This window comes from Loxodonta africana, chromosome 10 (assembly GCF_030014295.1).
Source record: "Loxodonta africana isolate mLoxAfr1 chromosome 10, mLoxAfr1.hap2, whole genome shotgun sequence".
In the NCBI taxonomy this organism is placed as follows: Eukaryota; Metazoa; Chordata; class Mammalia; order Proboscidea; family Elephantidae; genus Loxodonta; species Loxodonta africana.
Genome location: NC_087351.1, coordinates 33,707,403 through 33,730,994, shown reverse-complemented (window position 1 = coordinate 33,730,994; position 23,592 = coordinate 33,707,403). Strand labels below are relative to the sequence as shown.

At 44.2% G+C, this 23,592-nt stretch overlaps 2 protein-coding genes across 13 annotated transcripts in view; one reads left to right on the top strand and one right to left on the bottom strand.

The window, feature by feature from the left end:
- The window catches only part of SLC7A7 (solute carrier family 7 member 7), a 40,390-nt gene extending 31,309 nt beyond the window's left edge, over positions 1 to 9,081 (top strand). For all 12 annotated transcript variants that reach the window (XM_023540067.2, XM_023540068.2, XM_023540066.2 and 9 more), the window contains 8 exons: positions 3,282 to 3,407; positions 4,231 to 4,375; positions 6,176 to 6,299; positions 6,540 to 6,643; positions 6,919 to 7,015; positions 7,795 to 7,944; positions 8,171 to 8,354; positions 8,536 to 9,081. In XM_023540067.2, coding sequence (XP_023395835.1) covers positions 3,282 to 3,407; positions 4,231 to 4,375; positions 6,176 to 6,299; positions 6,540 to 6,643; positions 6,919 to 7,015; positions 7,795 to 7,944; positions 8,171 to 8,354; positions 8,536 to 8,642 — 1,037 coding nt within the window. In that variant the 3' untranslated portion in view covers positions 8,643 to 9,081. The remainder of the gene's footprint in view (positions 1 to 3,281; positions 3,408 to 4,230; positions 4,376 to 6,175; positions 6,300 to 6,539; positions 6,644 to 6,918; positions 7,016 to 7,794; positions 7,945 to 8,170; positions 8,355 to 8,535) is intronic.
- Positions 9,082 to 9,578: 497 nt separating this feature from the next.
- OXA1L (OXA1L mitochondrial inner membrane protein) lies at positions 9,579 to 15,642 on the bottom strand. Its single transcript, XM_003420931.4, has 10 exons — positions 15,522 to 15,642; positions 14,933 to 15,094; positions 13,913 to 14,129; positions 11,507 to 11,650; positions 11,163 to 11,248; positions 10,803 to 10,967; positions 10,503 to 10,607; positions 10,229 to 10,391; positions 10,066 to 10,146; positions 9,579 to 9,984 (listed from the first exon to the last, which is right to left on the bottom strand). Exons 1-10 carry the CDS (start codon positions 15,582 to 15,584, stop codon positions 9,857 to 9,859), a joined length of 1,314 nt encoding a protein of 437 aa, XP_003420979.1. The 5' UTR covers positions 15,585 to 15,642; the 3' UTR covers positions 9,579 to 9,856.
- Positions 15,643 to 23,592: the final 7,950 nt, after the last annotated feature.

The window sequence follows — 23,592 nt, the reverse complement described above, 5'->3', positions numbered from 1 at the left end:
GCTCCAGGAGAGCCCGTGTAGGCTGGCTGTGATGACCCATCCACCCAGGAGTGTCTCTAGGTGATTATAGGAGTGACTTTGCCTCACAGCTTCTCTGTCCCCCCGCTGGGGTTGAGAATGGAATTCACCTGAGTCAAGGGCCAAAGTTTATTCTTTGGCCATTCTACTACGGACTTGGCCCAGTGTTGAGTGGGGACTGACTTGTACCTGGGGATGGGAGGTACAGAGTCTTTGTCCTTGAAGTTAACTTGGCAGTTGCCTCCGTATTATTTTAACCCCACAGTCCCCTCCTGTCTCTGCCTCTGAAGCAGAAGGTTAGGCTCCATCCACTTCAAGAGCAGCACACTTGGCTGGCCTCTGGGGCTGCTGGTCAGCTGTATCCGCCTGGGATAGGGAGAAAGAGCCCAGTCAGCACTGCTGCTGGCCATACACCAATTTCCTGCTCCCACGGCCAAGAGGGCCTGGAGGAAGTTCTCATCAGGCAGTTATCTCTGCTCCCTGGTTTCTTTCCACGGGATTCCCTTCTTCATTTAAAATGAGTCCCCTGTGTTATCACAATAGAGGGTCTCAGACAGAGCTGTAGAAAAATGTAGAACAAAATTCTAACAAAACAAACAAAAAGATCAGACTCACTGGTCTGACAAAGACTGGAGAAACCCTGAGAATATGGCCTTGGAACACCCTTACACCACAGTAGTGAAGTCACTCTTGAGGTTCGCCCTTCAGTCAAAGATTAGACAGGCCCATAAAACAAAATGAGACTAAATGAACACACCAGCCCAGGGGCAAGGACAAGAAGGCAGGAGGGGACAGGAAAGCTGGTGATGGGGAACCCAAGCTCCAGAAGGGGCGAGTGTCGATATGTTGCAAGGTTGTTAACCAATGTCACAAAACAATATGCATACTGGTTGTTTAATGAGAAGTTAGTTTGTTCTGTAAACCTTCATCTAAAGTACAGTTAAAAAAAAAGTGAGGAAAAACAAAAAAAAGATAAGAGCGTAGTAAAAAGCATAGAATAGTTTTAGATATATTAAATGTGTACCATGTGTCATTGATTTAATGCAAATATATAATTTGTATTTGTTAACAAATACATAAATAGTAGGAATAAATATGACACTTTACCTTGGGGGGTGGGGGGAACGAGTCCCCTGTGCTCAATACAGAGAGCAGATTAGGGCATGATGGTAGGTCAGTAGCTGAGAAATAAGGCTCGGGAGTGAGGGCAGGAGTATTGGTGGGTGAATGTCTACATCCCCACAGAGCTGAGAACAGAACCTGTGGCGCACCACTGCCTGCTCTGACTCTGAACTGGATCTAGTCCCTTAAGCCTATTCCAATTTGGTGTTGTGACCCCTGGTTACCCTGAGGGCTAACAAAGAATTTGTATTCGGGGATTCCATTCGCTGTGACTGTGACAGCTTCAGTTGTCTCTGGTGTTTCTAATCAGAAACCGGGCTTATGGAGCCTCTGCAGGAAGTGGTAGAGGTCACAGCATGGGGAGAAGGGATATGAAGGTTGTGGGATGGTTGGAGGCAGAAGTCCAGTGGGGAGAAAGGCTAGGTGACTGGCTGAGGGAAATCAACAGATTTGAAGATTTGTGGAGGGCAAGATACAGATACTTTGGTCATTTAATGGGGACTGGACACGTGTGTCTTTAATTATTAACTTAGTACCATGGTAGCCTAGAGTTATATGGGTGCATTTTAGCCCAGCCCTGTGATAAGATTTGGTTGTTTATTGTTTATTAGGCAGAAAGGCAAGGCTTTGTATTGGAATGCCCTTTTTTTCGAAGAGCAGAAAAGAACTTGGACATTCTACTTGAGTAGAGTAGGAGGGAATAAGGGAGACTGAGAACTAAAAGATGGGATAACTGCTCTGAGAGGGTGGTCTCTCCTACTTCACGGGATAAAGTAGTCTCTGGCCAGAGTGTGATGAGGCCAGAACACACCAAAACAGGTGGACCAGGGATACCAAGGACCTCTCACTGCTAGTAGAACTCTGAGACGGGGAGTGCTTACTGACTGTTGGTGGCCTCAGGCAGGCAAGCCCAGTACTGGGCTGCTGTTTCTCTATTGGTAAGGCAGAGTAACTCTGACCTTCTCCTTGGAGTTCTTGAAGAAAGACTGTTAAGTTATCCTTTCGTGCAGCGAAGCGATTCATTCTGCCACCAGTGGGGAAGGTATGTTGTAATGTGCCTGCCTGACTGCTTAAGAGGCTGGGAGGGGTTGCAAAGAACATTCTGCTGAGTTTCAGAATCATTTCTTCTGACTTTCTTCCCCTGCCACATCCTGGGGCTATTGGTCAACCTCACAGCTTGTCTGGCCTCCCCCTGAATTTCTTAAAGTATTTTTAGTGGTTTATAGCTTTTTTGGGGGAAATGAATTTCTCTGAGATTCTGATGCAAGCTATGGACTCTCAGAAAAATACATACACTCACATGGACCTAACACTTTGCAAAGGATTTCAGGAGCGTGTGAAGCTCATGGCCCTAATTAAAATTAAGAACCCTGGCTCAGAAAGGTGATCCATAAACTTTACTAAAGCTCATTCAGACTGAAAGGGGTTGCTTCTACTACAGGGTAGAAGGACTTCAGGAACGTTTGTAGCTCTTCTGCATTGTTTGGCCAGGAGAAATGCCCTGTCCCCATTCTGTAGGCCCCTGTCCTACCTGCAAGAATCTTTCCAAGCACGAAAACAAGCAGCTGAGCTGGCAGGCAATGTGTCGGCAGGAAGCCTGGCCCTGCTGCCAATCCTTGGCCACACGTCCTGACCTGCTGGCCCAGACATTGGATAAATCATAACAGGATTCATCAAGGTTAACGAAACTCAGCAATAACACCGCAGAGTCAGCGTGCTGGGTCCTGGAGCCCATGTCCGGGGAAAGGGAGTGACTGTGACTTTTCAGAGCCAACAGCCGGAAAACATCACTAATCCTGTACAACTACCCGTTGCCTCCCACTGCTGTGATTGGGAATTTGTGTGCGCTTTTGTATGTTATCAGATCCATGGTCACTTTGTTTCATGTCTCCCATACAAGGTGCTGGGGTGGTGGTGGTGGTGGAGCTCTGTACACAGGCCTTCAGGAAGTGCCTTTGAATGATAATGGTGAGGATACTCTGGGGCAGAGGTTTCCAATATAGAGCGGGTTAGAGCCTGAACCCTGATCTGTCTTTGGATAAAGGGTCTATCTTCATGACTAATACTGGAAAAATTGCTTGAGAGTCCAGTGTCCTCTGGGTGATAGGGACAGTTACCAATCAGTATTCTTTTTCTTTCAGGTCTTTTAACCTTCATTAACTGTGCCTATGTCAAGTGGGGAACACTGGTGCAAGATATTTTCACCTATGCTAAAGTATTGGCGCTGATCGCGGTCATCATTGCAGGCATTGTTAGACTTAGCCAGGGTAAGAAATAATAACAGTGAACATTTGTTAAGCATTTTCGATGAGCCACACTTTTCTAAGTGCTCTCTATTATCTTATTTAATTCTCACAATAACCTTATTTGGTAGGTACTATTATTATCCCTGTCTTACAGATGAGGAAACTGAGGCTGCAGAGTTAAGTAACTTGACTGAGTCACTAGATAGCAAGTGGGGAACTGAAATTTGTCCAGGACAGACTGACGCCAAAGCCTGTAGCTTAACTTCTATGCATGCTGCCTCCCAGAGGAGGCTGATCTTGGCAAAAGGGCTCACAGTCCTGCCCTGGGAGTTGGCTTTTGCTGATTGCTGAACCCAAATGCCGTGGCTATTTTTCTGTCCTTGGGAGTGGGCAAGGGAAGAAATTAACTCCTTGTTCCATTCCTCTCCAGTTTTCCGGTATGAATACCTACCTGACAGATCCTCTGTTGACCTGGGTATATTGAGCCCTGCCGTTCTCTACCCTGTATCACCTCTGTCTGGTGTTAGAAAGGGGGCAGAAGTCAGGCAGGGTGCATAACGGAGCTGCAGCACTCCTGTACTCCAGCCCTTCTGCTCCCTGGTGACTTCTTAGCCTTGAAGGCAGCCCAGGCAGTCAACAGCTCCATGCTGTTCCCTCCATTCCAGCCCATCTCTGTAGATGTCACTCTTCTACCTGTTCCTTCACTGGTACTGTTGCTGCTGAAGGTGTTATAAGCTGTTTATCCCCTGTTATAACCATATTCTTTCACTTCTTTACTGGATCACCTTGAAGTTGGGGAGCTGGGCCACTAATACTTTGCCTTTCAATGTTCTCTGGGTTCCAGGAGCCTCATCTCACTTTGAGAATTCTTTTGAGGGTTCGTCATATGCGATGGGTGACATTGCCCTGGCCCTGTACTCGGCTTTGTTCTCCTACTCGGGCTGGGACACCCTCAACTATGTCACCGAAGAGATCAAGAATCCTGAGAGGTAGGTACCTCACCGTCAGCCTTCCACAGCAGTAATGGTAGACAGCATTTATTGAGCTCCTGCTGTGTGCCAGGAAGCTGACCACAACTGCTTCTGAGGTTGATTTTATCAGTCCCATTTTAACAGACGAATCCGAGGCCCAGAGAAGTAACTTGTCCGTGGTCACACAGTGATAGAGCTGAGATGTAAATTTTCTGGTGTCTGCATTTTTGTTTTTTTGTGGTTTGGACCATAGATGTATGGGTTTATTGCTAGCTTATGTATGCTTTTTTATAGATCTTCCTTGATAGATCTTTTCACCCACCCTTATCCCCAACTTCAGGCTATAGATTTCCAGAAGACTTCTATTGAACTGATCCTTCCTTGTTTCCCAAATTCATACGGACAACGTGGTATTGTCTCAGTGATTCAACTATATCACCTCTCTACGGTAGTGTTACTCTAAATGATTCTGTAGTCATTCAGGGTGAAAAGAGCACTGGACAGGGAGTCAATGGCCTGGAATCTTCTTTCCATGGATTAGCTAGATGACCTTGAGGGAGTCACTCACCATTTCTTTGCCTGCTTTCTTATCTGTAGTGGAGGGAGTTGAATTATGTGACCTCCAGGGCTCTAAAATCCTGGCTCTAAAATTCCAATTCTGGGAACTAAAATCTTCCAGGGAATGGAGTTTCTATAAATTTTCAAGTCAAAGGAATAACAATTCTCATACCAATAAGCCCCTTTTGGCTTTGAGAAACAAAGAACACTCTTGGTACACATCCAGTGTTGCAACCTTGGAGAGCAGAGATCATAAGCAGGATCCAGGCTTGCATGGTGCTTCCACCTACTGGACAGAAGCTGAATGACTGGATAGTATTTGCCCCCTCTTCTTTTTGGGCATTCTCACTGTCAAGGATGTTTATAAAGAAGATGGCCTTGTTGGGGTAGAGGAATCTTGAGACATCTTTCTGTCTCTCTTGGCCACCAGTTAGGATGGCACCCAAGGTTCTCAAACTGAGGAAGGGATGGGGTGGACATATTTCCCAGGTTGCTTGTTCAGATATGTACGCTGTTCTTCCTACTGAGAAGGGAGATGTTAGATTTCATAATTTCTTTTTATACTTTCCAAGCTTAAGACACATTTTCCAGTGTTAACAGTCTTAAAGAAGGCATACTGACATCAAGAGACCTTTCAATGTAAAAAACAAGTCAAAGAAACTTCCCATTTTCCTGTGCTATTACTGTGCTGTGACGTGTTGTGTTATTAGGTGCCATTGAGTCAGTTTTAACTCATAGAGACCCTATGTACAACAGAATGAAAGACTGCCTGGTCCTGCACCATCCTCACAATCGTTGTTATATTTGAGCCCATTGTTGAAACCACTGTGTCAGTCCATCTCATTGAAGGTCTTCCTCTTTTTTGCCTACCCTCTACTTTACGAAGCATGAGGTTCTTCTCCAGGAACTGGTCCCTCCTGATAACATGCCCAAAGTATGTGAAATGAAGTCTTGCCATCCTTGCTTCTAATGAGCATTCTGGCTGTACTTCTTCCCAGACAGCTGTGACATAGTTCTTTGTTAATCCTTTTTCTTTCATTTGCTTAGCCCTTTCCCTGATGTTCTTTTGTTCATAAGAGTTTGAAGCTTCAGGGCTTGAGCCAGTATCCTAGGCTATTTCAGAGGCAAAGGCACTAGAGAATTGCAGCAGGAAGCCCCATCCCTGGAAAGATGGTATGACAGGGAAAGAATCTAAGGATTAAAGCAGAAATAGGGATTGGACCATGGGACTAATATATCCTTTATCCTGTTTGGCTGTAGGAACTTGCCACTCGCCATTGGCATTTCCATGCCCATTGTCACCATCATCTACATCTTGACCAATGTGGCCTATTACACCGTGCTGGACATGAGAGACATCCTGGCCAGTGATGCTGTTGCTGTGGTAAGATTTCTGACTAGCAAAAGACCGAGGGTGTGTTTGTGGGCTCCTGAGTATATTCCAGCTCTTGAAAGGGTGTAGATAGCCTGGAAGGGATACACTTAGGATACTGGATGTGGAAAGTCCCGTTACCCGTTGTGGAAGAACGTTGGGTTCCAGTAAAGGGAATTTGGGGCATACATGCTCATGCCTTTCATCCCTTATAGGCACTGCTGATGACTCTTTTCCATTCCTTTCCCTTAGTCTTTTGCAGACCAGATTTTTGGAGTATTCAACTGGACAATTCCATTGGCAGTTGCATTATCCTGCTTTGGTGGCCTCAATGCCTCCATTGTGGCTGCTTCTAGGTAAAAGTGGTATCTTTTATTGGGGGGTATTATGTTTTTTTTATTATGAGGAGGAATGGCAGGGAATGGTAGGACTTACAGGACCCAGAGTCTACCACCTGTGTCCCCCAGATGATACCCACGGCCTTTTCTTGTTTCCATTGGCAGCCTCTAGTTCTCACTCATCTCAATACTGAACTCCATTCTACATTTTTCAAACTCTTTTGAAGAAGGGATGGGAGAGAGGCAGGACTGTGTGTCAGGTGTACCATGTCTTACGATTTTATCTATTTTAGGCTTTTCTTTGTGGGTTCAAGAGAAGGTCATCTTCCTGATGCCATCTGCATGATTCATGTTGAGCGGTTCACACCAGTACCTTCTCTGCTCTTCAATGTAAGTAATCTCAAGGATGACGTTGAAAGCGAGAAGAGGCTTGTGGGAGAAACTTTAGTACAGCAGATGTGACTTATTTAGCTTCTTTTAAAGTTCTAAAGGAGATTCTAAGAGAAAAACTACTGCAGGAACACCCACTGTGTACAAGGCACTGTGCTAATTGGTACAGTGGTTATGTAGAAACACTCTATCTTCTGAATGGCAACTTCCTCTGGTCTAAGATAAGGCACACTGTAGTACATGGAATATATACTGTAGTGAAATGAGTGCAGTGGAAGATAGTGAACGATGTGGTATTCAAAGGAAAAATGATCACTTCCAGAGGGATGGAGGGTGAATGAGGGAAGACTTCTTGCAGGAAGGGTATTTGAAGTAGATTTTGAAGCTTGGAATTATAAACAGTAGAGATGGGTAAGAGAAACAGCACCAGAAGATCCTGAGGAGGTAAAACAGTGTGGAGCTGGGTAGTGGGAGATAAAAACTGGAATGTAGGTTGGAGCTGTTATGAAGGGGCTCTTAGACCAAAGGCTTTTCAGGGACTATGTTTTGAGCTGTGCTTTATAGGTTAACTTGGCAAAGGTTTGAATGGGCTAAAAAAGCAGTTGAGAGGTTATTGGCTTCTCATAGAGAAGGAAGGAGGTACAGAAACTAGGCTGGTCAAGAGGGTGGATAGGGAAAAGAACAGATGAGAAAAGACTGAGGATTTCACAGGGGGGTAACGGGGAGTGAAAACTGCCTTGAAAAACAAAGGCTCTGACAGGTGGCTTGTGTGCCTACAGGGTCTCATGGCACTGATCTACTTGTGTGTGGAGGACATCTTCCAGCTTATTAACTACTACAGCTTCAGCTACTGGTTCTTTGTGGGGCTCTCTATTGTGGGCCAGCTTTATCTGCGCTGGAAGGAGCCTGGCTGGCCTCGACCTCTTAAGGTAACTCACCTCGATCATTCTCTCTGCTCCAGCTGAACTGCTAGAGCTGCTGCGATAGGAGACTGAGACCATTTATTTAGAAACCTTTGCTTAGGACGTGGTGGTGGTACGGAGATGAAGGGGTGGAAAGAAGGTTCAGTGCTCTGATCTTCACAGAGGGTGTGGTTATTTTGGCTAAGAATCCTGAGTTGTCTAATCTTCATTTGTGTTTCCTCTGTGCCCTTAGCTCAGCCTTTTCTTCCCCATTGTCTTCTGCCTCTGCACCATCTTCCTGGTGGCTGTTCCACTTTACAGTGATACCATCAACTCCCTCATTGGCATTGGCATTGCCCTCTCAGGCTTGCCCTTTTATTTCTTCATCATCAGAGTGCCAGAACACAAACAACCTCTTTGCCTCCGAAGGATTGTGGGTAAGCCTGGGATCCTCAAGTGAGCTCAGCTATTTCTGCACATCTAGGCTCCAAATCACCTTTGCCATAGCCCCTTCCTGTTCTTAACCCTGGGGCTTAACTGAATCATTCCCCCCAGGCCCAGCTCTATCCAGTGCCCAGTTGACCTCTTCCCAGTTTTGACTCAAATTTCTTCTTACAGCATCCACCACAAGGTACCTCCAGGTCCTATGTATGGCAGTTGCTACAGAGATGGATTTGGAAGATGGGGAAGAGATGCCTAAGCAACGAGACCCCAAGTCTAACTAAATACCACTGTGAGTCCTGATATGAGGACCTCTTGTCTCCTACTAGCTGGAGCCAAGAAGTTGAAAAGGAAAGCTAACTTCTTTGGAGGCACCTACCAGATGCCTGGTCAAGGCAGCTTCAATAACCTTGTGAACTTGTTTTTTGAGAGATGGAAAGTAATTTATTTGTTTTGCTATATAGTGTTCCAGGTTTTTTTTTTTTTTTTTTTTTTTAAGGGAATGGTAAAGCAGGCTGTGGTGGGGAGCATGTCAAGGGTGGGTTTGATGGTTCTCGTAGCACATTCCTAGGTGTTTAAGATGCTGACTCACCTCTGGGTTGTGCTGACCCAATCTCCTTTTCCTTTAAAAGGGCCAGTAATGCTCTGAGCTTCTTGACTCTTTTAGAGAGATAGGAAACTGTCACAGGTGCTGGACAACAATAAAAGGGATATATTCCTATGCTTTCAGTTGCTTCATTTGCTATAGCATCTTTAGGATAGCTTCCATTATTGGAATGGCAGAAAGACAAAACAATCTTATGCCTGAAAGTATCTGAGTGTTCCCTCCCAAGCCAGTGGCTGAAGGTTGATGCAACCAATCTCTACACATACAAGGCAGACAGGAGGAACACCTAAACTGTCACAGTAAAATGTTAGGCTGTTAATAAAAACAACATTAACTTTTTAACTATCAGTAAGAATTTGAGCATACCTACTTCTTAAAAGAAATTTTACAGGGAGTTTTGGGGGCAACGAATTTACATAACTTTGGATAAAGTCTAAATTTTGGGGGCAACAAATTTAGATAAAATCTCAACTCATCAGTCATACCCTATCACTGCAATGCAAATGCAGATAGCAGCAACACATCTACCATCTATGGGGTGGGGGTTTAGGGTCTTAATGCCCAGTTAAAAACGTTTTGAGACACTGCAAAATCGCTCCCAACCCAGTCTTCATTTTTCTGAAGTATACAACCCATTTCCCTGTTTAATAAGTATCAGAAGCAGCATATAGTACAGGAATTTACTAATTCTGTGGATGGGGAGATCACCCGCTTCCCAGTGTTCTCTTCTACACACAGGTATGAGAAACTGTAGTGGAATCCGCTTTTAAAATGAACACCTCTGTGTCCCACAGTTCCTAGGATTGGGGTAAGGGCACAGCATCAAGCCTTGCTCTGAGGCTGAGTCTTTCAGGAGACAGAGTTCCTGCCAGTATAAGCAGGGAACATAAGTTAGCCAAGTGTGTCCCGCCAGGGCTGCTTTGACTTTGGTTTGCTGCTGCTGCTGTCTGACGTGGTGGGAGGGTGATTCTTTCCAGGCTGTAGCAGAGGGTTGTGGGCAAAGGTCTGTCGTAACGGGCCTGGGGAAAGAAGAGAAAATAAATTTTGAAGAATAAAGGAGGGGAAGAAACAAAGGACGGAATTTATACTGAAAAGATTACCCCTGGCTGCTAGCTGCAAGTGATTCTGCATGCGTTGTTCACGCTCTCGCATTTGATGTGCTATCTCGGCATTCTTCCAGCCTGTGTAAAGAGAAGAGTCAGTCCTGCACCCATTTTTTACACCACTTCCCCTGGTCCCATTTCACAGAGGACTAGTCCTTACCTTGTTTGAAGCTCTTTATGAAGCCTTCCCGTGGAACCAATTTCTCAGGGTCATGCACCACACGCTGGGGGATTTTAAGGACAGTGCGTACTGCTGGAATCCGGAGGCAGGCCACCTGGCCCAGGGAAAACAAATTGGAGGAGAGCCAATACATGAACACTGCCTGGGTGAGAACAAAGAGAAGGTACTCAGAAGTGGGATCTCTGGTTAGCTTGCTAGGAAATGGCAAGGCTAGGTGGAAGAGCTTGGAGCCAGCTCCTGTGCCATTACCTACCGAGGGGAAATGGATGGTTATGGGCAAGACTGCCAGCGGCATCACTCTAATGACATTTCTCATCCACCGAAGGTCAGAGCTTTGCACACCTGTATCAGCACCTAGCTGCCAAAGAAAAGAAAAGCCAGAGGAATAGCAAAGGCATGTCAATTTTAGTGAATCTGGCTCTAATTTCTTACCCATCATCTATATTCTCTAGGGAGTGAAGAATAACCATTCTGCACAATTGTTTTACCCCCATTCCCAGTTCACTAGAGCCATCAGCTTTGTAGGCCAGGCACTTGGCCAGCCTGGGCTTACCTCAAGGACAGCCCACATGGTGGCAGTGACTACCAGTGGTAATACGTAGGTGGGGTCGGATACTGTAAGATCCTGGAACCACCAAAGGCCACCTGTCTGGAGGCTGGGCACTGGAAGGTTGGCCATTTCTCTCAAGGCAATGAAGAAGGAGATGAAGACTGGGGCCTATTAAGAGGATAAACAGTGTCAGGACTCTTTAGCAGAGGGGAAATTCTCATTACCTTATTACTGAAAGCCATGAGTAATATCAACACCTGCTTTTTGGGGAGCAAGGGTGCACGAAGCATAGAGGCAGCAATTCTCTGTGCTTCCTGTTTGATGGATTCAGGATGAAGTAAGGAGAGAGATGTTTTTGCTCACCTGAGTCAGAGGTAGAATGAGAGGTCTGAAGAGTTTCACATCATGCTTTTTCTGGTAAAGTGTCATCTCCGAGGAGGCCCTGTAAACTGGAAGGTGAGGAGAAGTTAATAGGCTAATGGTTATGTCTGTGGAGGTGAACGTCTGAACATTCTCACCATCTGGCCTATGAAATTTCTACTCGACCTTGGCTAGTCACTGGACACATTAGGCCCAGGGAGCAGAAAAGTCTTTAGAACTTGCCCAACTGTAGCATCTCCTGCTGCAGGTTGCTGCTTCCTGCAGCAGAATGTCAGGAAAAGTGTAAATGTGGTTCTCTCCCACGTTCATTCTGCAGTTTGACTCACACTCAGCCTGGTCTCCTGCCAACTTAGCTTCGCTGATTCGAGTGGAAAACTTCTGGATCTCTGGCAAGTGGTTGTGGATCTTGGCTGCTGCTCTCTGGCCCTTTATGATGAGAGGAAAAACCAGGCAGCGGGCAAGGACTGTACCTGGAAAACACAAATCAGGGTTGGAGTGAAATTGAAAGTAGTTCTGCAGCTGGAAGATGCAAAGTTTTTAGGTTCTCACTGAATGGGTCTCTCTCATTCCAGCTTTTACCACACTGTGACTCATGCCCAGGGAGCCTAGAACTATCAACAAGATTTAATTCCTTTAAGGCTTGGTTCTCTGCAGAGAACAAAAGACTGGTGTTAACTTCTCTAAGCAGATAACCAGGAATCCTGCCTGTTTCCTGTAAAAAGGTGTCAGAATCTATTTCCCTAGATCAATGATTTTCAAACCTTTCTATTATCAATTATCAGTTCTGTTCAACTGTTTAAGTACAGCCCAATATATAAAACAGATAAAATCAGGCTGCTCTGGGTAAAGAGATAGCTTGGCTAGCTGACTATGTATGCTCTGACCTACACCTTATTCAGATACACCTTTACAGAACTCGGGGGCTCCCAGGAATGAAGTTTGAAAGCCACTGTTCTAGAAATCCTTGGAGCAGAAAGTAATATGGTGCTTTAGCTCATTCCTATTTCTTACACTTTGTATTTCCCAATCATTCTAATATTTATTTTAGTTGCTATGAGTCACAGTCGACTCCACAGCAATGGGTTTGGTTTTAGAAACCCTGGTGGCACAGTGGTTAAGAGCTACAGCTGCTAACCAAAAGGTTGGCAGTTTGAATCCACCAGATGCTTCTTCTTGGAAACCCTATGGGGCAGTTCTACTGTGTCCTATAGAGTCGCTATAAGTCAGAATTGATTCGACGGCAACAGATTTTTTTTTTTTGGTAGGATATGCAAGTGGGTTGGGCTGAGAAGAGACCAGGTAGATACAGGTTTCGGCCTTATTAACATTATTATGAATGATGGGGAGTAGAAAGAGAAAGGAGCTGAGCCTGGAAGCCAGGAAATCAGCATTGAAGGGGTAGGTGGAAGACTGGTTAATGGAGATGGAATGGTGTGGTCAGAAAGGCAGGAAGAAAACCAGGAAAGTTTTCTTAAAGCCAAGGGGCCGATTTCAAGATGTAGTGTCTAATGCAGAAAGGTCAAGTATGATAAGAAAAAGTGGGTCTAGCAATTATGTTACTGGCAGTTACAATGAAATGGTATATCTAAAAGCCAGGTTGCCCCCCGGATGTTGACCACTTTTTAAAATAAACCTATGAAAGGAAGGAGAGAAAGGTAGGGTAGTCATAAAAGGAGAAGGATGAAGGGAAGGAACCACCCCCTACCCCAAATATGTGGCATGCTTGAGCATGTTTACAGGTTCAGGGTAGACAGTAAGGAGGGAAAATTTGAACACAGGGGAGAGAAAGGATAACCTATGGAGCAGTATGTACCAAGAAACAGAGGGAAACAATTTAAAGCAGTTTTTGTCTTTTACAAAAGGTGCAATGTGATTGCTGAAGCCCACTCTTCAGACTGGACTATAAAACAAAAAATAGTACATGTGAGGAGTGTGCTGCTTAGTTCAGTCAGATACAGGAGACCAAATGGGCGGCTCCTGTCGGAAGGCAGGAGGAGAAGGCAGGAAGGGACAGGAACTGGTCGAATGGACAGAGTACCTGGGGTGGAAAAGGGGGAAAGTGCTGTCACATTGTGGGGATTGCAACTAATGTTACAAAACAATATGTGTATACATTTTTATATGAGAAGTTACCTTGTGCTGAAAACTTTCACTTAAAGCACAATTAAAAAAAAAAAAAAGGCGCAATATGAATGGCTTCACAATTTTGGGGTCTAAATGCCTAATCTGGCCTTCCCTAATCAGGGCAGCTTTATCCTATTAGTAGGTTCTCTTTACTGTAATTCCATGCTCAAATATTGATAGTTCTCAAATCCCAGATGATCTAGTGATTCTAGAATGCCCTTTATGAAAAATAAGTCATCTATTTTTTTTATGTATCATGAACCTCTATCCCTCATTTGAATCATCTGCTTTTCTGACCCTCAAACTTCTGCAACTATTTCCCTGATCCACTTATAGACTGCCATCTTTGAGGGTCAATCCCTAATTCCCCATTTCCGCTACACTTAAGCCTGTTGTCGGCGAAATGATTCCAATGCATAGTGACTACAGGACTGACTAGTAACTGCCCTGTAGGGTTTCAAAGGCTGTAATCTTTACTGCCACATCTTTCTCCCGTGAAGCTGCTGGTGGGTTTGAACTGCTGACCTTTTGGTGAGGAGCTGAGCACTTAACCACTGCACCACCAGGGCTCCCCCCTGCTACCCTTGCCCAGAATATATTCCCCTTACATGCAGCAATGGCCCCCCACCATGGCAGGCCCAGGTTAACGTGCGTAAATTCCAGCAAGTTCTGGATCAGTCCCACTGGGGTGTATGACCCTAGCCCCAGTTCAGTGAAGCTCTGTTCTACAGCAGCTTGGACTACATCTGCAGTCTCTCCAGGAGCCACCTCAGTCACTGCTGTGGGTGAGAGAGTTACAGGAACGACTGGAGGAGAAGCCTGGACCTGTGGGAAAGGAAGTCATTTCAGTAGGGCAGACGGACAGAAAGCCATTGCTTGGTTCTGTTCTCTCGACTCTCTTTCTTCTCCCAGGTTTAGACTACAGCTAAACCTTAAAAAGTTTTGTCATCTTATTTTCTCCTATATGCAGGAAGGTAAGTTACTCAGAGTAAGACCTCACTTCATGTTAAGCTATTTCTTGTATGAACCAAAAAAACCAAACCTGTTGGGGTCGAGTGGATTCCGACTCATAGTGACCCCAGAGGACAGGGTAGAACTGCCCCCTGGAGTTTCCAAGGAGCGCCTGATGGATACCAACTGCAGACCTTTAGGTTAGCAGCAGGTAGTGCTTAACCAGTACACCACCAGGGTTTCCATTTCTTGTATAAGTGTATCCCAAACTTCAGTCATTGGCGTACCACCCTCATGATATTTGCTGTATGTTGGAACTATTATACTTAGGATTTTTCTTTTAAACAACCCGCTTTTTAAAACCAGAATACCTAGCTGGTCTTATACAAGGAAATAATTTCCATTAAATCATGGACTTGATATGCAAGTTATAATTTTTCTAATACACATATACACCTGGAATCATATCTCATATACCACCACCAGTGAATCTCACCCCGTGTACTTCGAATCATTTCCCAAACGAATTGAAAATCGCACCCCAATGCTACCATTTTTGAGAGCTGTGGGGAGTGTGGAAAACTGCTTTATTACGTCCCGTGCCTCCTCAACCAAAAGAAAAACCAAACAACCAACAAGCACCCCTCCTAACGCTGCAGGGACGAAACGCTTCTTACCTGGGCTTCTGCAAAAGAGATGGCAGAGGTACTGAGGCAGCGGGGGCCGACGACCCCGAGGAGGACATAATGCGGGCGCCTGCAGCTCTGGCCGGCTGGGAACAGGAGCCTAGCGGTCAGCGGTCTCCGGGGCCAGGGCGAGATCCCCGCGATGCTGTGGCACTGAGCGGGTAAAAGGATGAGGGAGCCCCTGAATCGGGGGCAGAACTCCCAGCGTGGGGGCACAGGACGTTCATATGCTCACTTCCCATGAAGCAGGCTGACAGGGCCTTGGCCCGAAGTGAGGACTTGGCCCGAAGGCATATAACTGGTGAGTGCAGTCCTGCATCTCAGTTATTCCAGACCCATCCTGGGGCCCACAGGCGAGGCTGAGGTGCCAAACCTGTTCCCAGGAACAGGCAACGATACTGGGTCGCTGAGCTCGCGGGCGCAGAACTAACCCTTCCGCGTCTCATGCGACCCGAGGTCATGAGACGCAGGTCCCGGTGAGGAGGTCAGCGTCTGCTCGTGATCCAAGCAAGAGTTGTCCCTGGGGTCGGATCACAGGGACAAGAATGCATTCCGGCGCTAAACCCGGGTGCAACCTTACCTGACGCTGATACCGTAGCAGTAGTATAAGTTCCCGGCGCTCGCACATCAGCCTCATCGCCATTTTGCCTAGGCAGATGACCTGCGCCTGCGCATTCACACTCGCAGCCCTGCGGGAAGAGGCCCTTTTGGAAATGGGCTTGAAGCCGGAGCTGTCGTCACGGATCAGGTGGTAAAGGAAACTAGAGCTAGTCGGCCATATTTGAAGTGGGTGAGAAGACGCAAAGGGCTACGTTAACAAGATCGCTCGCAGGGCGGTTTTAGGAGATTGAAGCCAAAAGCCACCTTAGCTGCCATGGTTAATGACGGCGTAAACCCGGGGTTTTCCTCAGTGCACTAAAGCAGAGATTGTTCCCCGATTTGTTTGGTAAAAAATAGCCCCGCGGCAGTTTTGGATGTGCTTGACTTGGGTTCTTCCTCCTGCACAATGACGGTTAATTCTTTCTGCTAAATAACTGCAGACTCAATGAAATTTTAAGCGGCCGGCTGCTAACAAAAAGGTTAGAAGTTCAAGTCCACCCAGAGGCCCCACGGAAGAAAGGCCTGGTCATCTAGTTACTAAAAACCAGCCCTTGAAAATTGATGAAGCGTGGTTCCACTCTGACACACACGGGGTTGTCATGTGTCGGAATGGGCTGGAAGGCAACTCATTTTGGAGTTTGACAGGCAAAGTAGATGTAATAATTACAAGGGCCAAGCTAGGTGTAAGGCCACTTGGATTCACATCCCCGTACCACTAGTTCTGTGACTTTGGACAAGTTTTGGGATTTCCTTGGAGTTACTGTGAAGATTAAATGACATAATACGAATGCATGGTGGTATCGTGCAGAATACTGTTCAGTAATTCTTACCCCCAACTTTTAAGTGACTGTTTCAGCTTTTTAGTCTCTTGATCCAGGAGGGAGAAAATTTGTAGTTGCCCTGCAGGCACATTATTAACAACCAATCTAAGAAAAAATAACAAGGAAAATGCCTAGAACGTTAGATGTTTAAGAGTTTCTGCCTTTGTTCAAGAATTCAGTGATTTCGTAACCCTTTTTTATGTGTTTCAGTCCGTTTAGGAAGTATGGTCGATGCTGTGATCCTCTTAAAAAAATACATGTTTTTCCCCCACAGAATTCTGCATATACTTTGAGGGGCTTCAAAGGTGTCTTGAAGCTCAATTGTGGCTTCTTTACTAGGTTGAAAACTGACCTGGACTAGTCCTTTCTTGTAGCAGATGACAAGTCCAAGACCCAATCTTATTTAACTTCTCACAGTCACCTCAGATTAAGTTAAAATATGTCCAGAACTGAACTTATCTCCACCCACCCGTAACCTCCAAGACCTGCTTTTCTCTTACTGGTATTCGTTATCTTGATAAATGATACTACCATGTTCCCTTTTGCTCAAGCTAGAAACCTGGGTATGCATCATCCTTGATCTTCCGTTTAGTATCTTCCATCATCTGCTATTGAAATAATCACCAAAGCCCCCTTATTTATTTATTAAAAAATTTTTTTATTGTGGTCTAAGTGAAAGTTTACAAATCGTCAGTCTCTCATACAAAAATTTATGTACACTTTGGTATATACTCCTAGTTGCTCTCCCCCTAATGAGACAGCACACTCCTCTCCACCCTGTATTTCCGTGTCCATTCAGCCAGTATCTGTCCCCCTCTGCCTTCTCAGCTCCCTCCCAGACAGGAGCTGCCCACATAGTCTCATGTGTCTACTTGATCCAAGAAGCTCACTCCTCACCAGTATCATTTTCTATCCTATAGCCCAGTCTAATCCCTGTCTGAAGAGTTGGCTTTGGGAATGGCTCCTGTCTTGGGCTAACAGATCTCTAATCTAATGTAATCCCCATGATCTCTGGGGCCTTTCTAGTTTCGGTGAGACCATTAAGTCTGGTCTTTTTTATCCCACTGCTCTCCTGCTCCCTCGGGTTCTCTGTTGTGTTCCATTTCAGGGCAGTCATCAATTGTAGCCGGGCACCATCTAGTTCTTCTGGTCTCAGGCTGATGTAGCCTGTGATTTATGTGGCCCTTTCTGTCTCTTGGGCTCATAATTATCTTGTGTTTTTGGTGTTCTTCATTCTCCATTGCTCCAGGTGGGTTGTGACCAATTGATGCCTCTGAGATGGCCGCTTGCTAACGTTTAAGACCCCAGAAGCCACTCTCTAAAGGGGGATGCAGAATGTTTTCTTAATAGATTTTATTATAAGGCCTCCTGATTTTTATCTTTATTTTTTGGCCACTATTCTAAATTTCTTTCTGTCCTATCCCTTTTTTTCCTCCTTGCAGCTCCAACTGCATGTGTGCTAAACTGTTTGATATTGTCCCACAGGTCACAGCCTCTTCAGTTTTTTAAGCTTTTATTTATTTTTTCTCTCTCTGTGTTTTAGTTAGGATAGCTTCTATTGCCATGCCTTTAAGTTCACTTTTTTCTTCAACAGTGTCTAATCTGCTCATCCTAGCCAGTGTGTTTTTCATTTCAGATATTGTATTTTTCATCTATAGAAGTTTAATTTTCTTATATCTTCCATTTTCCTCATTATATTTCTATTTTTCTTTATATTCATGAACATATTTAGAAGATTTATCATAGCTCTTACTGTTCTTATCCTCTAATTCCATCATTTCTGTTGTTTCTGGTCTGTTTCTATTGAATGATTTTTCTCCTAGTTATGAGTTGTATTTTTCTGCTTCTTTCCATGCCTGGTAATTTTTTTATTAGATGCCACACATTGTGAATTTTATGTTGTTGGGTACTAGGTATTCTTTTAAAAAAATGTTGGAATTTGTTCTGACATACAGTTAAGTTACTTGTAGATAACTTCGATCCTTTTGAGACTAGTTTTTAAGGTTTCTTATAATTGTTTACTGTGTGCTGGGCATTGTACTAAGTTATATTCACTATCTCACTGAATTTTTGATTTAAACATTAATTTAATATGGCACCAGGTTTGGGAAAATGTTGGCCCATGCCAAACTGTGGACTTTGGATTTTATTTTGTAGACATGAGCAACAATTTTTTTTTCTTTTTAATAAACTGAAGTGTTTATTTTGCTTTCAAAGCCAGAAGAGTTTCGAGTATGTTTGAAATCTCTGTTTTCTTTATTAACTTGCACACTTGCTGTGTGCTCTCCGAATCTAATGGTATTATTGTTGTGTGCTGTCGAGTCGATTTTGACTCTGTAGGACAGAGTAGAACTGCCCCATAGGGTTTCCAAGGCTGTAATATATATATTTTTAATAATTTATTTTATTTTTGTTGTTGTTGAGGATATACATGGCAGAATATACACCAATTCAACAAAGTTTACATGTACAATTCAGTGACATTGACTACATTCTTCGAGTTGTGCAATCATTTTCACCCTCCTTTTCTGAGTTGTTCTTCCACGATTAACATAAACTCACTGCCCCGTAAGTTTCCTATCTAATCTTTTGAGTTGCTGTTGTCAATTTGATCCTATATAGATCTTAAAATAGCAGAATGCTCAAGGTGGACATTCTTTACTAGTTAAGCTAAACTATTGCTTGGTTTTAAGAAGACTTTAGGGAATATTTTTCTTCTAAGTTTTAAAGATTACCTCAGGGCAATAATTTCTGAGGATCATCCAGCCTCCATGGCTCCAGAAAATCTGGATTCCATGAGAACTTGAAATTCTATTCTGCATTTCCCCCCCTTTGATCAGGATTCTTTTATAGAATCTTTGAAATGCTCAGTAATAGTAGCTGGGCACCATCCTATTTTTCTGGTCCTGTAGCAAAGGAGGCAGTTGTTCATGGCGGCAATTAGCCACATATTCCATATCGTCCTCCTGTTCCTGACTCTCCTTCCTCTGTTGCTCCAGGTGAATATAGACCACTTGCTGTACCTTGGATGGCCGCTGACATGAGGAAAGATTAGAAGCAGAAGAATGACACAAACAAGGGTATTTTAGGAAGATCAATCTGGTAACAGAATAGAATAGACTATTCCATTTCTGGGGTCAGCGAACTATCCGTAAAGGGCCAGAGAATAAATATTTTATGGGCCATACATCTCTATTGCAACTGCTCAACTCTGCCATTGTGGCTTGAAAGCAGCCACAGACAATATGTAAACCAATGAATGTGGAAGTGGTCCAATAAAAGTTTATTTTCAAAAATAGGTGGTGGGTAGCTTTGGCCTGTTGGCCATAGTTTGCCAACCTCTGGAATACATCATATAGAAGAGACAATAGTGAAAAGAAACTGGAGTTTCAAGACCAGTTAGGAGGAGTATATTACAATAATTAATATACGCAGGGAGGAGGACCTGAGTTAATCTGGGCTGATGTGATGGAAAGGGACAGATATTGGAGGTATTTTAAGGGGGAAAGAAAAAAAAAAACAAACAAAAAAAACAAAACACAAAAACAATTGCAGACCAGTTGGGTAACTGATTGGATGTGGACTGGAAGCAGGGCTTCAAACTGATTTGGTCTGGTTTGACCCCCTGCTGAGCATATGAATTTCTAACAAGTTCCCAGGAAGTTATACATAAGGATCCTATGTATAACTTCCTGGGAACTTGTTAGAAGTTCAAATGGTCAGCCGGGAACTTGTTAGAAATGCAAATTCTCAGCAGGAAACTTGTTAGAGATGCAAATTCTCAGCAGGGTGTTGAACCAGTTCAAAGCACCGGGCTTGAAGTTGAGAAAACTAATGATATTGGGTATTCTGAGCAGGGAAATGAGAAAAATGTTGGTGCCTCTGACAAAAATGGATGTTAATGCACTGGTCATGTGCCTGTTTGGTCTCTGATTTTTTTCTGCACATGGAAGTACGTTTCCCAGTTTCCTTTGCCCTCTGGATTCTAGATATGTTCTGCCAATGGAAGTCACTGGCACAAGAGTAGGAAAAGTCAAGAAGCTAGGATATTTCTCTCCTCTCTGCTTCCTTCTGTATTGCTATCAGCTGCATCTCTTCCTCCTTGGTTCTAGTCACTGTCAGACAGCCTTTCTCTCCATGGTCCTAGCTTTCTCCACGTGAACCTGAGACCTTGCCATGATTCTAGCACCCTCCAGATGCCTTTATCTTCTGAGCTGTAGTGCACCACCACCTCTCATCATCCTTCCAGCCTACACATGGTAGTAGCTTCTTGTTTGTCTTAGTCATTTAATGCTGCTATAACAGAAATATCACAAGTGGATGGCTTTAACAAATTTATTCTCTCACAGTCTAGGAGGCTAGAAGTCTGAATTCAGGGTGTCAGCTCCAGGGGAAGTCTTTCTCTGTCAGCTCTGGGGGAAGGTCTTTGTCATCAATCTTACTCCAGTCTAGGAACTTCTCAGCACAGGGACTCTGGGTGCAAAGGATGCACTCTGTTCCCAGTGCTTTTCTCTAGGTGGCACAAGGTCCCTCTTCTCTGTGCTCAATTCTTTCTTTCATATCTCAGAAGAGATTGATTCAAGATACAACCTAATCCTGTAGATTGAGTCTGGCTTCATTAAAATAACTGCCTCTAATCCTGCTTCATTAACATCATAGAGGTTAGGATTTACAATGCATAGATATCAGATCACAAAATGATGGACAACCGCACAATACTGGGAATCATGGCCTAGCCAAGTTGACACATATTTTTTGGGGACACAGCTGAATCCATAAAACCGCTGTTGCCGATTTCTGGATTGCCTCACTGTCTCCCGTTTGGCTAAGAAGCTCTTTTTTCTTTATTTAGCTCTTCTATTTTTTTATTACCCATGTAATGCCCCTGGGTGGCACAAATGGTTTGCACTTGAGTACTAACCAAAAAGTTGGTGGTTCGAACCCACCCAGCTACACAATGGAAGAAAGGATTTGTGATCTACTTCTGTAAAGATTACAGCCAAGAAAACCCTATGAAGCTCAGTTCTAACTTGTAACACGTGGGATAGCTATGAGTCAGAATCGACTTGATAGCAGTGGGTTTGGTTTGGTTTGGTTTGGCTATTACACATGTAGGAGTCCCTGGATGGGGCAAATGATTAAGTGCTCCACTACTAACCGGAAGGTTGGTGGTTGAACTCAGCCAGAGGTACCTTGGAAGAAAGGTCTGGTAATCTGCTTCCAGAAAATCACAGCCATGAAAACTGTATGGAACACAGTTCTACTCTGCACACACATGGGGTCGCCATGAGAATTGAAATCAACTGGATGGCAACTGGTTTATTACTCGTGGTACAATAATTAAGTGCTTGGCTGCCAACCAAAAGGTCATTGGTTTGAACCCAATGGCTCTGTGGGAGAAAAGACCTGGAGATCTGTTCCCATAAAGATTACAGCCTAGGAAACCCTATGGGACAGTTCTGTTCTGTCACATGGGGTTGCTATGAGTTGGGATTGACTCAATGGCACACAACCACAAAAAATTATTTGTAGTTAATTCTCTCTGAAATACTTAGGGAACTTTCTTTTTCTTGGCTGGACCTTAACTAATATAGTTCAAAAGCTGTGCCAGTTATTAAGTTACTATTGTCTGTCAGTGCCAAACCCAACTGCTTGGTGATGCTGGGCCTGGTATTCTCCAAACTGCATTTCTGCTTCACTAGCTGGCTCCCTGTTAGACTCTATCGATAGGGGGGTGCTCGAGGGGGACTGGAAGGCTGGAGGAGGGAGAAGAGTCTTGCTCCTGCATGCTTGTTCCATGTAAGCTTCCTATCTAATTGCAATTCCTGTGAATAGCACACCAGCAGAGCTTCTTCACCCCAGCAGTGGCAATTCTTCTCATATAAAGAAAAAAAATTTATATAAAAAAAACTATCTAATTGCAATTCCTGTGAATAGCACACCAGCAGAGCTTCTTCACCCCAGCAGTGGCAATTCTTCTCATATAAAGAAAAAAAATTTATATAAAAAAAACTATCTAATTGCAATTCCTGTGAATAGCACACCAGCAGAGCTTCTTCACCCCAGCAGTGGCAATTCTTCTCATATAAAGAAAAAAAATTTATATAGCAGCTGCTAAATCCAGTTTTCAATTTTTCCAACTCTTGCAAAACCAGTCTTATCACACCCCCTCAAGGACACTACCAGCAGGTGGCTGGTGCTCCCTGCTCAGATATCTGACTTTGAGTTCCGTGGGGCCTCTGCTCTAAGCTTCAATATTCTAATAACCATAGCTTTTTTCCTTTGTTCCCTCAGCCATAGGGGTTGTAGCTGCTTTCTGCAGTTGTGACCTCTGTGATACTTCAGAGCTCTCTTTTTTATGTAGTTAACTTTATACCTAGTTAATAATTCTTCATTTTCAATTTTTTTTTGTTTCTGTCTCTGGACTGGACCCTGACTGTTAGACAAGTGAAGCTGTTTTTTTAAATTTATTTGTTGTTTTTTTTGAAGGTGTTCGGTTTGGCTTTCGAGATATTGAATTTGCAGTGACAGGAGGCTATTCAAGTGGAGATATCTTGTACTAGATGGAAGTATGAGATTGGAATTTGTGGGGGAGATGGGAGCTGAAAGTGTCATCGTCGGCACCAATGTGATGATGGAATCAATGAGACTACTTGATTTCTCTGGGTGGGTGGTGTGGGGAGCCACCAGCAGGTGGTTGGGAATAGCCTCAGGTATAAAGACAAAAACAAATCAACAAACAACAACAACGAAAATGTTGCTGTTCAAACTCATAGTGACCCTACAGGACAGAGAAGGACTACCGGACACTACGGAGTAGAACTGTCCCATAGGGTTTCCAAGGAGCAGCTGGTGGATCCCAGCTGTCAACCTTTTGGTTAGCAGCCGAGCTCTTAACCACCACACCACTAAGGCTCCAGGTATAAAGAAAAAGCAACAAAAATTAAACACAACAAAACAACAAATGTGAAGATACAGAGATAATTTTATGATAAAACACTGATAAATGAAGCTCATACCAAGATATTTTCTGGCTGTATTTAACTTGTCCGCTTGTGTTTCCAAATCTGTCCCAACACCGAGGTCACTCTTCCCAATAGAAGCCTAGGTGCCCTTGAACTCTTACTTTTCCTCTGAGTCTACTGGGGCAGCTCTCCAGGTCCTATTGACGGCAGTGTCATCCCCCCTATCTGCAGGTACTGCCAGTCTACTACAAACACTAGTGGTGCT